Raw genomic sequence first — 17478 nt, 5'->3', positions numbered from 1 at the left:
TACATTTACTATTTGGCGTGACCAGTTAGATCATTCTAGATCATATATGATGCCAAAATTAATTGAGAATTCATATGGATATTCATTAAAGAACTAGAAGATTCTTTAATTTAAAAATTCTCATTTGTTGCTTGTTTTCAATGGAAATTGCTTATTAGAAACTCACTAGCTAAAGTTGAAATTTAATATTTTGTATTTCTGAAATGAATATGGGCTTATTCATCCACCATAAGGATGATTTTGATATTATATTATTTTGGTAGATGCATCTACAAAATAATCACATATGTATTATCAATTTGTAATTTATCGTTTGCAAGATTATTTGTTTAAATAATTAATTTTAGATCATGCAATTAAAATAATTAATTTTGAATACGTAGAATATGAGAAAGTATGTGATGTTTTCATGAGGGGAGTAAATACGCACTGTACTCTTTTTCCTTTAACCGAGGTTTTGTCCCATTGGATTTTCCTGGTAAGGTTTTTAACGAAGCAATATATTATGCGTATTATAGATATGTGTACTCTTTTTTCTTCCCTAGCAATTTTTTTTCGCACATGGTTTTTATCTTACTGGTTTTAACGATATATAAGGAGTGTTATGAATATCTTAGATAAATTTTAATGTACTTTAAATTTTAATAGTAATTAGAAAGTAGAGATCTATTTTATTTATACTTCCTATGTCTATAAATATAGACTTTCATATTCGAATTCAAATTTTTGTGGATTTTGATATCCAACATATGATAGAAAATATTAATTTTAGATTTTTTTTTTCGAATTTAGATATCTAGAGGATAATGTGCATTTAGTTCAGAATCAGAATTGGATGGTACTACTCAGATAATTCAAAAATTACAAGAGAGCCAAGCACAACTCCTGTTTCATTTTTCCCTACCCAATTGGTAGTAAGACTATTGTCTTATAATTTTCTGTTGTCTTCAGATAGCTGTGTTCTATCTGTACTACCCAAATACATGTATATTTTCCCTAAATTTTGATTACGAGGAGAATATTTTGTTAATAAAAATACATTGTTTAATGAATTAAAATATATATATACATAAAACCAACATGAAAAATTAATTTTAACTAAATTTGCAACCCAAGTTTGTAATTCCACCACTTCCATTTCATTTGGTTTTTCTTTTTTTGTCGTATAAATATAAATATAAATATAAAAAATAACGTGTAAAAAGGATTTAAAAGAATTTCTGTATAAATGACTAAGTGCAGACATAAATTCATTAGGTATGTCATCTAGGTGATGGCTGCATTTGCTCTGTTCTCCATATCTCTCACATTATCAATTATTTTCCTCTTCTGATCATTCCAAATAGTGAAAAAATTAGGGTTGGGACGCTTGATAAGGGTGCAGGGCGGCGTTGATGAACCATCAGTCACTGCTGATTTCTTAAGGAATTCCTTTTGCTTGTCATCTGCGAAGCAAAGCAAGGATTCTTCACATACTTGCTGAGCTGATGAGGGCGGGACAGGCTTAAAGTCTTGCAGCTTTGCATATTCTGAAATCAGGTGAAACATGTAATCGTAAACCCGATCCATGCTTAAACTTTCCATCAGATGTTGCGCTCTTTTCCCGACTGCCTCTGCCTGTTTAGTCAAATTTATCAGAAAGAAAGAATGTATCACTAATAGGGGTCAACCATGTTCCAAGCTTTCTCATAAATATATAGAGGATCATACCCCATAACCATGTACTAATATTGCCATGAATTTATGTGGATGCTCAAAAGAAAGAATTCTAGATTCAGTTTAAACCTATAATAGTTGTTGCTTATTGCCAATTCGAATGCCAAAAGATCATACCTGAGACGGGTTTGTATTACCCCAGTCAACAGCAAACTTTATGGAGCGACATAAATCAACGTTAGAGACAGGCCAGTAGTTTAACTTGGGAACGAGGGCACGAGTGAAGAAATCTTCATATTGTGGGGAAATTAATAGAGGAAGTGAACCACAAGATAGGATATATTTCAAGCTTACAGACCAAGCATAGCCTTCAGCATAGATCTTATAACTGCAGAAAATGGGAAACAAAAATATCAGTATATTACTTTCAATATCAGACAAGTATTACAAAACAATATTAAATTATGCACTTTTTGAGCCTTGGAACAAAATTTGTTTAATTTCCATTATAAAATGTAGCCCTTATGACGGCTTTCTACAATGCAATCCAAGCTGATTGAACTCTAGGGAAGAAATCTGGGATTTAAAGGCAGGGGCGGTTGATTCTTAGGTCCCCAAGGACTAGTCTAAATAGCAAGCTTTAAATGTACTGTGCCAATGTCACAGCCTGTGCACACCAGCTCATGATCAAGGCTCACACAGCAAACCAAGTTGTTCATACGGGGCATCTTGACCCGACCCAAACCTGGAAAATTCTAGAAGGCTAACCTACAAAAAGCGTGGAAACCAAGTCAAAGCACTCTAGTAACTTGTAGCTACCAAGTTTGTTTAGGACTCTTAAGGAATAGTCTTCTAAAGTTCCAGGCCCATCACACAGCATAAGGCTATTATCCGGACTCAAATGCAAATGTTGAATATAAGTATGTCTGCTGTAGTAATATCAGTCAAAGAAGAGAACTCACCGATAGTTACACTGATCGGATAGTTTGGACCGCTCATACCCAGTCTTTGCTTCTTCCGCCCAGTCCTGCAATGCACAATAAAAAGCAACATCATCAAACAACATAAATCTTATTATCATTATTGCACTTTAAAGCACATTTTTGGCTGTTAGACCTATCATTTCTAAATAGAAAAATTCATGCGTTCACATAAAACTTTTCAAACCAACCTGACGAATAATTTCTGTACCCCACAAGTTAGAGTCATTGCATTGCATTAGTGCCAGACGTATTGGAGATTCAACATCTGGATTTCCTTTCCAATAGGCACGGGGAATCTTCTTCAACCAGGTTTGAGCTTGTGATCCCTTCTTAATTTCTTTGAACTGCTCATCCCATGCCTCTACATTTACCTCTGGCCTGCAGACAAGTCATTCACAAAGATGTGCACAAGAATTCAAATAAATATCCACCAAAACTAACATGAATTCTAGACCACATCTCTTATATCACCACCATAGCTGCGACTAATGAAAAATTCCAAGATAGATTCAAGATGCTCCATTTGCATAAGCTAGTAGAGAGGAGCACTATACACACACATATCCCAACACATATAGCATGCCAATATATATAAGATTCACATAAACAAGAAAAACACTTTTAGACTTGGGAGTATTTGAACATGAATCATATGGATGACAACTACATAGAGTGACACCAACATAACTCAACATTTCTGCATTCAGGGGTACAGCGTTGTTAAGCTTCGCAACTTGAACATATTTTCACACAATTCATACTACCATCAAATGGTCTACTCAATTTAACATTCTATCTGCACAGAATCATTAACAATTTAGCACCTGGAGCTTAGTCCATAGCAAATTAACTGCAATCCCTGGTATACCCAGATTATTAACAATTTAAGTTATTCATATCATTTTAGGTTTGGGACAATTTTGATTTGGTAACTTGAGGTTTTAAGTTACACGAATGGAGTTAGGTTATGGTAAGTGTAAACACAGATTATGCAGATATGATCTTGTAGTAAAAGTAGACAAATTAGAATCTCAAATGAAGTTGGGAATGAGTGATTCTTACCAACCCCAAAAGGACCAGTCGGGAAAAGGGATGTCAAAGTGAGCCTCAGTTGTACAATACCGGAACAGAGGCAACGGCAAAGACCCATTTTCAACTCTAGCTCTTTCAATGGTAGGCTTATCCATGCAATCAAACATCATATCCACATCAGGGACCATCCCAGGATACTTTTTGATAAGCTGTAAAATTCCCCATAGCGTAAACATCAATCTACTTTGTACACAAGCATAATACAAATCGACAAACAATTTTCCTTCAACAATAACGATACGAAACGCCGCGTGTTCCTTGGCTTCATTTATGTGGTTAACGGATATCCGGGTCTTCATCCATGGTTCAAGATCACGGTAAATGAACTTGAAAAAGTTTGGGCATTGTGGAGGGGTACGAGAGGAGACTAAGCCCCGTCGTTCCTCCTCCTGCCCCTCCGAAGGTTGAGCGCCACCGACGGTGGCGGCGTAGCGACAAGTCAGATAGGAGCATTGGATGATCTTGTAAGCCCGGGAATGTCGGGATTCGTCGGTGAAGTTTTTCGGCGGGAAAAGATGCCACGGCGTCGGCTCTAAATTATGACCCACGATTGTTTTCGTTTGGGAAGCAAAATTATCCACCTAAATCTCCACCGGAAAAAAAAACAGTCAGAACATTGCTGGTTCCATTAGCAGCTGATAAATATTAAAAAAGAAAAAGAAAAAGGAGGTGGACCTTGTAGATGAGGAGGGCGATAAGGGAGAGGAAAGAAAGCGCAACGACGGAGAAGAAGAGATAAGAAGGCGAACGAGGATGTGCAGAGTGAGCCCAGGCGTGTTGTTTCGCCATATTGAAAAGAGCATTTGCAGCGGCTCCCTGCAAATGGTGTTCGCGTCCCCTGCTTTTTGTTTGCTACAAAATACAACGGACGAACATAAGGTTTAAACCATTATTAGTGATTCCTTTTTTTAAGGTAACTTTTTTTAAACTCGCGTTCTCTGTCCGTCTGCCTGTCGTGTGTGTGGAAGGATGGTATTGGGTTTCCCACGTGGATTGAATTTCTTCGCTTCCTCCGAGGCCGCCTCCGAGGCCGTCCATTGTGTTCTGTTTTTAATGGTTTGGGGGTCCTATCCTCCCAATGCCATTGAATTCAATCATAGCTAAAATCAATCATTAAATTTCTTTTGGCAACCATCTGAGTTTAAAATATTATTATATTTTTTTATAAACATAAATTTTTATTCTAATTTGAGGAATTACTTGAATAAGAATAGATTAATAAATTTTTCTTAAAATAGCTTAGTTAATAATTTCAATTTTTCTGGCAACTTGGGATTAAGTATTTGAAGCCCAACTTGGGATGAGAATCGTGACCCAATAATTGATATGGCAAGAGAAAAGGGAGGTGGATGAAATCCCATTAGTTGAATTAAGAGAGTGCTTACAGGGTCAGCCACTACTCTTAAAAAGAATTTTTTAGATACGATGGTGGCAATTGACCTGCTAAAAGGGTGATTTTAGCATTGTCAAAGCACAACCTTTTTTCAGTTTTTGAATGAATAAATTGGATCTCCAAGGAGGAACTTACACATTGATGGGCTAATAACCAAGTCGATACAAACATAGCTATGTTTCTTACTTTTCCATGTAAATTTTCTTCATTTGCTCTATGGGTCTCTCTCCAATCCAACATTATTTTACTTTCTATTTACTTTGAAAAGGCAAATCAAAAATTCTTTTTTGTGAAACAAAATATAACTTTAATATTTTAAACTATTATTTAACCTTAATATTATTTTATTATTTAATATAAATATGGTTAACAAATTTTTACTTTTATAGGTAATTTTTTTCAACATCTGATTAAGAATGAGATATGTGAAATAAAATATTTGATCATGCTCTCAAATCTAATAGCAGTGTCAAGATATTAGTAGTCTTCATTCTCTCATTTTCACTTTCATCTCTAAAATTCAAAGTAAATCTTAAAAAAAAAAACTCCAATGTAAATCTACAAAAATCAATATTGCGGGGAGAATTTTTTAATCGAGCCCGTTCATCTTTAAAAATTTATATTGAGAGAGCATTTTACGTTTTAAAAGCGCAGTGAAAGATTTTAGCGAAAATGCCAATATTTTTGTCTCAATATCAAAATAGAATAATTTGTGATGCATTTTGTACTATATAACTACGTCAGAATAAGTAGAGTTCTTGGCTCAGGTTCCCTTTCTGTTTTTAGTTCTGCGTCTAGTTTATTAAGCTCATCTGCGATATACAATGTTAAGTTAGTATCTTCTTCTGTTTTTCTTCACTTATTGTCTAGTCAGATGTGATTAGTTGATTTGATTGTTGGATATGTTCTTTTTAATGGAATGTGCAGGCAAAACAGTCAAGGGAACATTTGAATGAAGTTACTCACCAAGTTTACTTTGATGTTGAAATTGCAGGAAAACCTGCTGGTATGCTTCACTTTTTCTTACTTTTAAGACCAATTTTGGTAAAGTCTTGCAAATATCGGTAAATCTTTAGGTATTTTGGTAAAAGCTTTTGCTTAAGTGGAGCTCACCCTAGAATTTCCTCCAATATCGTAGGATACGTAATGTGTTGCACCCACCATAGCTTTTGCTTTCTGTTTAGTTTACGTAGCTAAAACATTACTACTGAATTATTGCTCTCAGGTCGAGTCATCATGGGACTCTTTGGAAACATAGTTCCTAAAACAACAGTTATGTTTAGTGTTATGGCTGCATTGCTGTCTTAATCTATCTTTTGGAATTTTCCCATCAATTGTTTTGCTACCAATCAGCCTGAGTTTCTGTTATAGGCAGAAAATTTCCGAACATTGTGCTAATCTCACTGGTCAACTTATGTTAATATGCGTCGGATAGAAACTTAAGAGTCCTGGTAACATAGTCGTCATATACTTGGGACCGTGGGTTTCCATTACAGGGGAAATCTCTCCAGTACAAAGGCAGTACGTTTCATAGGATTATTCCACATTTTATGATACAAGGAGGCGATTTTACACTCGGTGATGGTGGAAATTTGGTGATGAGAATTTCAAGCTGAAGCACACTGGGCCTGGTGAGCCAGCTACATTCCTACTCGTCTTTAACTAGTTTTCAAGGAATGATTTGGAACATCTGTTACAAGCAAAGACTGTTTGTTTCGTTTCGTATAGGGCTCACAATTATTCATTACAACCGTTACAGCCAGCAGGTAGTTATAAATTTTACAATGAAGATGTTATAGTTTATCATCTTTTAACATGGCTGCTAAATGGTTAGATGGCAAACATGTTGTATTTGGAAAAGTGCTCTCTGGGATGGATGTTGTTTACAAAATTGAAGCTCAAGGAAGGCTGAGCTGTACACCCAAGAACAAAGTTGTTATTGTTGCAAGTGGTGAAATCAGTGTTGGCAGGGCCACCACCTGAACGCGCCGCTTCAGGATCCTTTTGGACGAGGCGCATTCACGGTGTGCCTTTCTGCGTTCTATATATGGGCCATAGCCATAGAAACCAAAAACCGCAATGAAGGGGATAATGTCGAATTGCCTACTTCTCAATTATTTGCATATTCAATTAAAAAAAAAGCATGGAATTTTAAAGATACCATGCATATTGGTCAACAAAGAAAATGTTATCTGTCTGCTTTGGCGACCATGTAAAATTTGCCAGGGTCCAAAAAAGTTGGATGAATCCAACAGAACAAGAAAATATTGTTGGATGAATAGGTTAATCAAGGATTATTGTAAGATAAAGCCATGAACCATAATCCACGTAACAGTTACAATATGGCTAATTCATCTATTCTATAAAATGCTAAACAAATCAACTCAAGCCAGCAACAAAATCGAAGATGGAACTACTAGGGTGTCACTGGAAACTCCCCAACTTTAAGTATCAAAAGAATAATAAAATAAATTTTCCAACTTCTCAAAATCTGGCACTGCTGCGCCATTCTGCAACACTTAAAGCAAAAGAATCCCCAACCATTCTTCCATCTTGTCAAACAAACAGGTTCCCTGCAGCAGGAAAGATGCTCCATACCAAACCGAGTTTCTAATGAAAGTAAAAGAACACAGCAACTCCGTTGATAACTACGGAATTTACAGTCTCTCATGAGTCTTTGTCATTACCAATAATTGAGTCAGATACATGATTTTGCTAAACTCAACATACAGGAACACGGAAAGCTTCATCTTCATGAAGCTTCCACCTACCTAAGGAGGAAAGGGTACAAGGATTTCTAGTAATGTACATATAAACATCTGATCCCTGTTTTTGAACCACTAATTAACCTTGTTACATTACATCCTTGTCTTGTACAAACAGATGGTAAATGATGCAAACCTGGTATTAGATAATTAATTTACTCCGTGTCACTATTGGATTCTAAAAAGCTGAACTCTCTGTATCCGCCAAGCTTGATTAGTACAGTTCCACGGTTTTCTTCACGCCACTGAATGCCTTCCTTTTCAAGAAGCTTAGTGACCTGCATGCATCAACCAGTGACATAAAATATTAGACAAGAAGAACATAAACTACACTGTCCTCCTAAGATAAAAGCATAAAGTAAAATGTTCGCAATGAAGAAAATGAATCAAAGTTCAATATAATCAATAAAACATTTCAACCACATATAATCTACCAAAACATCCACATTATTCATTCTGGATAAATCAACCACCACAAAAGAATCCGACTTTTTTTTTATTAATTTACTACAGAAAGGACAAATAGCTGGATCAGGGATACTTTAGATCCATACCGACTGTTTCAGTTTTGACTTCCCCATACCATGTGTTCCACAGCCAGTAATAACCCTCAGAGTTTGAACAGCTGAAGCACAATAAGGCAAATAATAAGTACAATACAAACACACACACACACACATACTAATACGGAATCAGGTCAAACAATGCTTACAAGGAACATGTATTCCAAATAGAAGGTGTAGTTTTAAAAGTTTCATCGCTTGTTTGACATGTTGCCCATGCAAATCAATTGTTATCACATTTTCAAAGGCTTTGTTCCTGGAAGAGAGTTGACAGATCAGTTCACTAGACCACAAGAGAAGGTAGAGGCAGGCAGAGAGAGAATACTTCTTGTTCACCGATTCAGTTAGTTATACAAGGACTAACCTGGCTTTAAATATATTCTGGCTTGCCCTTTCATCTGCTTCCCGTGCCAATTTACTCTGTATCTTTCCCTACTCAGATGCAAGGTATTATCAAGTCAGAATTTTATTCTAAAGCCAACCCTTGGCACGAGTTTTGACATAAGACATCATATTGATGTCAAGCAGAGAAGAAGACAAGTAAAACATTATGGGATATTATCCCCAGTTCTCATGTTCCTTCATTTTTGTTGCCAGTGTTTCCTTTTCAAAATTTGCCGAAGACATGGCATCACATCTCGAACTTATATGCAACACATGATTCATAACATCCCCCAAGTAGAAAACACACCTGATCAGAAAGATAAGCTGCATACTCCAACTCTCCCTTTGAATATGCAGTAGCAGCCTGTAGAAGAACGTTCATTCTACCATCAAATAGTATATATGTATATATGTATATATGTATGTCTGGATGTATGTATGTATTTCTATAAACCAAATACTATTTGATATGGCGCAATGCAACTTTTATTCGTGATGTTCATATATGTATATATGTATGTCTGGATGTATGTATGTATGTATGTATTTGGTTTATAGAAATAATAAATATACATATTGCTATAAACGCCATACCTTCTGATAATAAGATCTCATGGAATCCCAATGTTCTTTGGCACACTCTCTAAATTTGTGATATTCATCTCCCTTAGCTACAAATTACAGATATTTTGAATTGTAAAGAAAAATATGATGAAAAACAGTGCAGAAACGTATATAAAGGTTGTACAAAAGAGTTTATGATAAATATTTTGAGAAATGGTTATAAATGCTACGTGAAGAAGGAAATAAAAACAATACAAACCCTAAAAGAAAACTACATCCAATCAAGAATCACCTTAAAATTCTTCCGTTCCTTTTTCTTCTTATTTTTTAGTAGACTTTTTTAAGTTCTAAAAAGGAACCAAAGAGTGACCTAACCACTTTTACGATTATTCTTATGTCTTGATTTCTCATAATAAGTAGAGGGGGCAGTTATTCAAGTAGCTCTGAGTACTTGTATATTCATATTATGGCAGGAGTAGGACAAACAGAAGAAAAGTAATGCATATGTATCTAGCATACATGTGACTAACAATGAAAAGATAATTAATAGCAATTTGTCAGTTTACCCTTCCAATAAAGGTGCTCAAGTACAATTTAGCAAATAAAACTGTTTATAGTGATATTCATAACCCCATTTCAAAACCGGAGGTCACAGTACCAACAAACTCATACATACAATAACATGCAAAGCCTGAGAAAATTAACAAGAGAATACCATAGATATCCTGCTGAGGTTCTGCATCAGTAGATGGACAAAAATCAATAGGTGGTCCCAACAACTGCATCTTCTTTACTACATTCCTCCAACTCATAGTGCTTGGTTCATGCTCAGAACTCTTGGGGATTTTAAATAAAGAATCCAGGACCTCCTGAGGGAGATTCGACACATTATTCCTTGGGCAAGGTGGTTGCATAGCTTCAGAACTAGCAAGAACCTTAGAGTAATTCCTAAATTCAAGAGGGGTAGAACACCTAAGATTTCAAGTCATAGTTTTTTACACTTAAGATCAAAATAGGAGAATTCAAATTAACAGCAATATAAAAGCTTTATACAATACTGCCACAGTCAAGGCGTAACTCAAGTTATCTAAACCAAGTACTTAGAAGACTTACAATTAGCATGAGATAACTGTATTACAACATAACACATGTCAGTTAAGTTTACATGCAATGCTACTGAAAACATGCAATACAACAAGCAAACACACTTTTAGACTGCACTGATAAATGACTTGCAGAGCTTTTTATACTGTGATTACAAAATTGTTCTCATTCTTTCTGCAGCTTCTAAATCTAACAGGCAATTAATTGACCAACAAGAAAAGTTTCTACCATAAATTATCTCACTCTTCAAGACATGCATGAAATAGCTCAAAACCATTTGGTCATCTACAACATTTAAGTCTCTTTCTATTATAATATAACTCCTGCATGAGAAGACGATTTTGAGGGGAAAAAAGAAAAAGAAATAGCCAAGTCAAGGACAACGGCAGAAAGACTAAATTACCTGTGACCATATCCGGCTGACCATATACTATCTTGAAGTTCGCTTTCCAACAACTTAGATATGCAGTCAGATGTCCTATCTGTTAACTGTTAGAAAATTTATAAATCACCATTTAGAATACAATGCAATGTAAAATGCTTCAGAGAGATTTCAAATTATGGGCGAAAGAGACGTAAATTATACAAAACAGCAAAAATAATTAAACATATGCCACGCAAATGTAATCTTACACATTCTTCAGTGCTCTTTCCAAGAGGGAAAAAATTTGGGAGGGGGGGAGAGGAAGGGGTAGGCTTTTTGTCAATTTCTCCTCCTTTAGTGACTAACTGAATGAATACAAAATGGAAGTTCCCTTCAGTTACATCGGTTTGCAATATAGAGATGAACCTTAATTTGGCAACCTAAAGAACTCTTATCTGATTGTCGAATCCTCAAGCTTAGAATAAGGAAAGATAAACCATCAAATAGAACACTAAATAAATATTAAAACCTATCCAAACCAAACAACTGTGTATTTTCTCTCTGAGTCCCCACTGCCTCTCTAAAAAAAGTCAGCATAATAACACTCAAACCAGCTAATATCAAACAGCTCTAGTGGGACAAACAGTAATTATTATAAATTTGGTGTATAGAAATCTAACAAACTAAAAAAATGATGTCATATTCAGAGTGAAATATCTGATCCACAAAACTTGAAACATTTCAAGTAAAAAAAAAATCATAATACTTACATTGTCTGCACATTCAATTACGAATCCTGTATCTTGTCTACTGTTCAAATTGTCATTAAAACTCTTGGATTTTTCATAGGAGGAAGCAGATAAATCAAGTAATGCATCCAAAGCCTGGAAAGAACGAATACATTGAATCATAAAGGGAATCATCAAAAGGATGACAATGCAGAAATAAGTATCCCAACACAGTAATGTACCAAGAAGCTATATTTCAGTAGCTTAGCCCTTTCTCTTGTTTCCAATTTTTTAAGTCAGATTTACTCACAATTCAACCATTCCGAGAGGGAGAGAATCAAAGAACTAAAGTCAACCCAGTCCATCCCTCTCTGAATCAGTAACCCAATTTCCACATGCCTATTTACAGGGTGAAAATCAATACGCATAGACTCCTTGATCCTTGGATGCACGCTTATATAGTAAAAAAGTAACATTTTACCAACAAACCATATAAAGAACCCAGTATGCTACAGGGCGCATGTAACCTTTCATAGATCTTTCTTTTTCCTTAACGTTCCTAAATGACTATGAAACTGCTTCGCTGTTTTGATACATCAAAATCAACAAAGAAAGCAAATTCAGATTTTAGGGCTGACAATACCTTCTCAACATTGTACCCACACTGACCTGCAAAAGTAAACTTCTGTTCGTTCAACATAAAAATATAATTAAAAGAATTATTTTAAGAACTTCTTTATGCAAACAAAATAATAAATAAACTCACACAAAACATCTCTAACAACAGCCATGCTAAGTTCACACTCTTCCCCAAGCATTGAGCATAAAAACTGTTCCGCTTCTTCCGTCGCCAACACCGATTTCGCCGGTGCCACTGCAGCCGGGTCTCGCCATGGGCTTGACCTAACGTAATCTTTCCCGAGGACGGTCGAAACCGTCCCCGTTGACGCTACCACTCGCTTCTGCTGTTTTCCCCATCTGCTACGTCCCCTTCCGCTATTCAGATTTTGTAAGCAACTCGTTTCGGAAAAACCGAACCCGGAAGAACCTGACGATGACGAGCCACTCGATATCGAGCTCGTTGACGGATCGGGATCTTCACTATTGTTACCGTTATCGATCAAATTGGATAGAATCTCGGCCGCTTTGTCCAAATCACCGTCGGCTTGGTTATAAGCTGACGTGGCTTCTTCTAGAGAGATCGAACCGAAGGCTTCCATTAACGAGCCGAGAAGCCTTTTTTGTTCTTCATCGTCTTCTCCTTCTCCTTCTCGCCGCTGATCCCGCTGACTTAACGCATGACGTGACGAATCGTTGACCGCCGGCGTTTTCGTCGCACGAGGCCGCCTATTCTTCTTCGTGGCAGTTCGCTTCATATCTGGGGATCGTGAAACCCTAATTCGAAGAAGAGGAGGTGGAGGAGGAGGAGGATGGTATGGAACAAGGAAGAATATGGGGTGAAAGTGAAAAGAAAAATTGGATATTAGGGGCTAAAGAGGGGATTTCTGAAAATATAAAATTGCCGACTAAATTTGGAAGGGGCCTAACGAGAATTTGAGGGGACGGGCTTTATATTTTTATTATATTATTCGTTTTTTTCTGTATTGGCAATGACTTTATTGAGAGGTTCTCTACGGTGGGGGACAGGGAAAGTTTTGGGATTCTTTGACCCCACGCGCTTTTAAAAGATTCTGATTTTACGGTTGATTTGTTGGGATTAAATTACTTAAATCTGATTGGTTGAGTAATTTAGATAAGAGTCACCCTTAGTGGAACACGGGCTAGCTGAGGTTAGGATTCCGTTACATTTAGGATGTTAAATTTTGATTATCTAATTTCGTTTTAAATTGAGCAAAAAAATAATTTTTGGACAAAACAAATGATTTTCTTTTGTAAGAACCTCCATATTTCACTTAGAGTTGTCACGATTTTAGTCTTATGAGTTGAATGATGGTATTTCAATTTGAAAAAAGAAAATTCCTTTAAAGTCAAAATCAACTATAAAAAGATATCATGTGTTGATGTACTTGATTGACATGTATTATAAAAAATTTAAAAAAATCAGTTTTTAAGTAAAAATATAATTTATTTTTATATATTTTATAAAAAGGTAATAAAGAGAATGTTTTAATGGGATGATAGACTAATTGAATCACATAAAAATGAAATAAACAAGACAATTGAATAAATATTTGCAGAAAATAGAATTTTAATTTTTTTAAAATAAGTTTTTGATTGTGATATCTAAAGAAATAAATGCTTAATCAAAATTGTACATTTTCAATTTATCTAGGATGAGTGCTTCAACTGAGTAGTCTTATTCACTATCCTCAAACTCACGTCTGTCAAGTGTGGACTTGCTTCGAATCAGAAATTTTTCACAAAATTTATCAATAAGGTAATTTTATAATTTCTCTAAACTTTTAGGTCAAATTGTAAATAAAAAATATCTCTAGAAATTTTCTAAAATAATTTTGTCTGAGAATTTTCTCTCTACAACTTTCTCGAGAGTTTAGAGAGTTCAACTATTATTAAACTTAATCACTTTAATATTAAATTAAATTTTATATTTTAAATCTTATTAAAATAATAGAATATTTATCTATAAGATAAATATTAAATTTAATTTAATTAAAAAATAATATTATTTTTAGAACAGTTAATCTAAAATCAAATTCTCTGATAGAGTCTCAGTAGGAGTGTAACTCTTCCACTGCTCGACCAAACCAACTATCGTCGACCACTAGAACGTCGACATTGTAGCCGTCATGTCTGATGATACAAGTGCGACACCCTTATGGCACCTTGAGCTAGTTCGACTATTGTCAGTTCGATTCAGGTCAGTGACGATCTGACTGAACCAGTCTAGCCATCGGTTAGACCATCGGCCCAATTTCACATACCCTGTCCAGTTCGACTAGTTTTTAGGTCTTTGCCTCAGTTTTGGGCTACTGGCCCAATTTACAATCTCAGGCCCAATTTTCAAGTTCAATTATCTATTGGGCCAATTGTCTGACTTGAAAATTAATTTCTAAAAATATCATATTAATTAAATTGATTAATTTAATTCTACTTGATCAAAATTCATTTTCAAAAATTACTTAGATTTTTCAAATTAACTTTTCAAGAAAATTCTTATAATAACCCGTTTTTAGTGAAATTGAAACAATGGTTTCGGGACCACAAATTTAGTAACACCCCCTAACCCCAAACCGTCCCTGAAACAAGGTTACGGAGCATTACCGGACCTATCGGACATTTACAATTAATATACACATAAATACCAACACAACCAAATACACTCATAATTTGTCAAATTTAAACATTTACATATTATTCAATATTTAATTTTATTCAAATATCAAATATCATCAAATAAATCAATTTCATACCAAATTAACCAAATTCTATTATATATCATAACCAAACCTAAATCTATTTATTTCATCCTTACATTTACAATTTCAAAATGACACACATAAGACACCCTAGGTACATGCCTTTACCAATAATTAGCACACTTTACCTTATTGAATTCGGGATCGGCCTGAGATGCTGATTCAACGTTCTATCTTTACGTAACCTGCGCACGAAAACAAACCGTACGCTGAGTATAGGTATACTCAGTGGTATTTCTATAATCTGAACACTTAAACAATTATAAAACATATTAATTTATATATATTAAACTTTTAAAACTCAATGAGTATTCAAACATTCACTTTCCAACCAATATTTTGGTCTACTTTAAATTCAAAATTATTTATTATTTTTCAATAGCAATTAATCAATCAGTAATATTCATTAACGATCAGTCAATCAGAACAATTATTTATTTAATAATAGTCAGTTATTCGGTAACAATCAATTATTCAATAATAATCAGTTATTCAGTATCAATCAATTGATCGGTTATTTAGTAACAGTGAATTATTCAGTAAAAATCAGATATACAGTAACAATTAAATTATTCAGTAACAGTCAATCTTTCCAGTTCCTTTATTTACCCCTATTAACATGACTCAGGCCTAGACGGATACACGGATCCAACCAACACACCAGTACGGCACATAATGCCTCATCGGCCGAAGCCGGAACAATAACAGTAACAGTAACAGTAGCAGTACGGTACATAGAGTACCTCATCGGAACAAATTCAGAATAGTAACAGTAACAGTACGGTACACAGAGTAACTTATCGGAACAAATCTGAAACAGTAACAGTAACAGTAGTTGGCACATAAGTGCTTGATCAGTAACCCGGCAAAACCCGTACTCTTCCATATCCTATGGCATTGCAACTATATCCGACTAGCCCGACTAGTTAATAGGGTATTTAATTCACTTTTCAATTTTCAATTAATTCATATTTTAATTAATTAACTATATATTTTCAATTCAATATAATTCCATTTACTTTTCACTAATAAATATTCAATTTCACAATAATCACATTTTTCTATCAATTTCATCACACTTCCAACTACATATATTTTCCAATATAACAAATATTTATTATTCAATTTCCACATCAATATTCATTTCAATTAAAACATTCACATATATTCATAAATCAATTCAATATAATCAATATTCAATCCAATTCAAATGATCATCTCAAAACACCTACTACATATATATATTAAATAATAAATCCAACAATTTAAGTATTAAGTTCGGATTATAGAAATACAAACTGTATTTTCTCGAGCTAACTCCCGTTGTCTTTGCCATTTTTCCTTGCTTAGCCTAGATTTCCCGAGACAACATTAGCTGTTAAAACTTCAAGCTTCAAACCTTCAATTTTCCATTTTCATCTTTCTTTTCTCTTTTTCTTTCTTTCTTTCCCCTGCTCTCTGTTTCGTCTCCTTCTATTCTCTTTTCTATTCTTTTATTTACTTATATATATATACATATATTTATACTTAAATAGTAAGTATTATTTATTTATTCATGTGTATATTATTAATACATTTGTATCCATTTATAACCATACATTTGTCATAATTTAGTATATTTATTTCATAAAAATCTTATAATATGATCATTTAATTAGTAAATATATTTTATAAATAATAAATATCTATTAATGATTAAATACATGTATTACAAATGTATATATTTTCATTTATACACTTGTATCAAATCATATCCACACATTGTCTTTATTTAATTTATTCATCATATAATATTAATTTAATGATAATAAATACATTAATTATTTACTTAAATAATAAGTAAATACATACATATTTTACAAATGTATGTACAATATTTATTACACATGTATTTTATTTTTACCATACACTTGTCTTTCTTTTAATTTATTTAATAATAACACCTATTAAATAATAATAATAGTTTAATATAAAACCATAATAATAACAATTATAACATTTAATATACATAATTCAAAAAAATCTTGATTTTTCTTCCATTTGCCGCCTCATCTATTGTCAATGGCTTAATTACCATTTTAATCCTTTTTACTTTCTTTTAATCTACAATTCAACTTTCATCCTTTATTCAATTTAGTCATTTTTCCTAATTCCTCTTAATTACGCTAAATTCACTTAATTAAAGCCTAGTTAATTACTCAATTAACTTCGTAATTATTTTTAATAAATATTTTCTAATCTATTTTTCAGAAACAAAGACCCGAAAATACACTTTTCCTATATCCTTAAAGTTCGGGTCGTTACAAATATAATGTCAAAAAATTTATTTTAATATTATTTTGTGATCTATAGAATGATAGTATTATCGTATAAAAATTTCGTTAAGAAATTTTAGCGTTTACATGTTCAATTTGATGAAAAGGATTAAATCACGTAAAGTGCGAAAGTTGTGTTCTATTAGCTAAAGGTGTTAAATAGCTATAG

The 17478-nt window shown here is 33.9% G+C and overlaps 2 protein-coding genes across 5 annotated transcripts; both read right to left on the bottom strand.

Annotated features, from left to right (window-relative positions):
• Positions 1–1066: 1066 nt before the first annotated feature.
• Positions 1067–4803, bottom strand: LOC107960059 (O-glucosyltransferase rumi homolog). Its single transcript, XM_016896266.2, has 6 exons — positions 4407–4803; positions 3702–4312; positions 2828–3017; positions 2619–2683; positions 1834–2044; positions 1067–1617 (listed from the first exon to the last, which is right to left on the bottom strand). Exons 1-6 carry the CDS (start codon positions 4518–4520, stop codon positions 1267–1269), a joined length of 1542 nt encoding a protein of 513 aa, XP_016751755.1. The 5' UTR covers positions 4521–4803; the 3' UTR covers positions 1067–1266.
• Positions 4804–7769: 2966 nt separating this feature from the next.
• Positions 7770–13182, bottom strand: LOC107960058 (SMR domain-containing protein At5g58720). Of its 4 annotated transcripts, none has more exons than XM_016896262.2 (12): positions 12363–13182; positions 12240–12265; positions 11639–11752; positions 11138–11233; positions 10908–10993; positions 10116–10348; positions 9431–9507; positions 9144–9200; positions 8817–8884; positions 8602–8708; positions 8444–8514; positions 7770–8167 (listed from the first exon to the last, which is right to left on the bottom strand). In XM_016896262.2, exons 1-12 carry the CDS (start codon positions 12970–12972, stop codon positions 8045–8047), a joined length of 1668 nt encoding a protein of 555 aa, XP_016751751.1. In that variant the 5' UTR covers positions 12973–13182; the 3' UTR covers positions 7770–8044. The 4 variants fall into 4 exon arrangements, with proteins under 4 accessions (XP_016751751.1, XP_016751750.1, XP_016751753.1 ...); XM_016896261.2 differs by having other exon boundaries at positions 10116–10372; positions 12363–13178; XM_016896264.2 differs by lacking the exon at positions 11138–11233.
• Between the last annotated feature and the right edge of the window lie 4296 nt (positions 13183–17478).

Source organism: Gossypium hirsutum, chromosome A07 (genome assembly GCF_007990345.1).
Source record: "Gossypium hirsutum isolate 1008001.06 chromosome A07, Gossypium_hirsutum_v2.1, whole genome shotgun sequence".
Lineage (NCBI taxonomy): Eukaryota > Viridiplantae > Streptophyta > Magnoliopsida > Malvales > Malvaceae > Gossypium > Gossypium hirsutum.
Note: the sequence above shows the minus strand (reverse complement) of the source record. Positions and strands in the feature narration are given on the sequence as shown.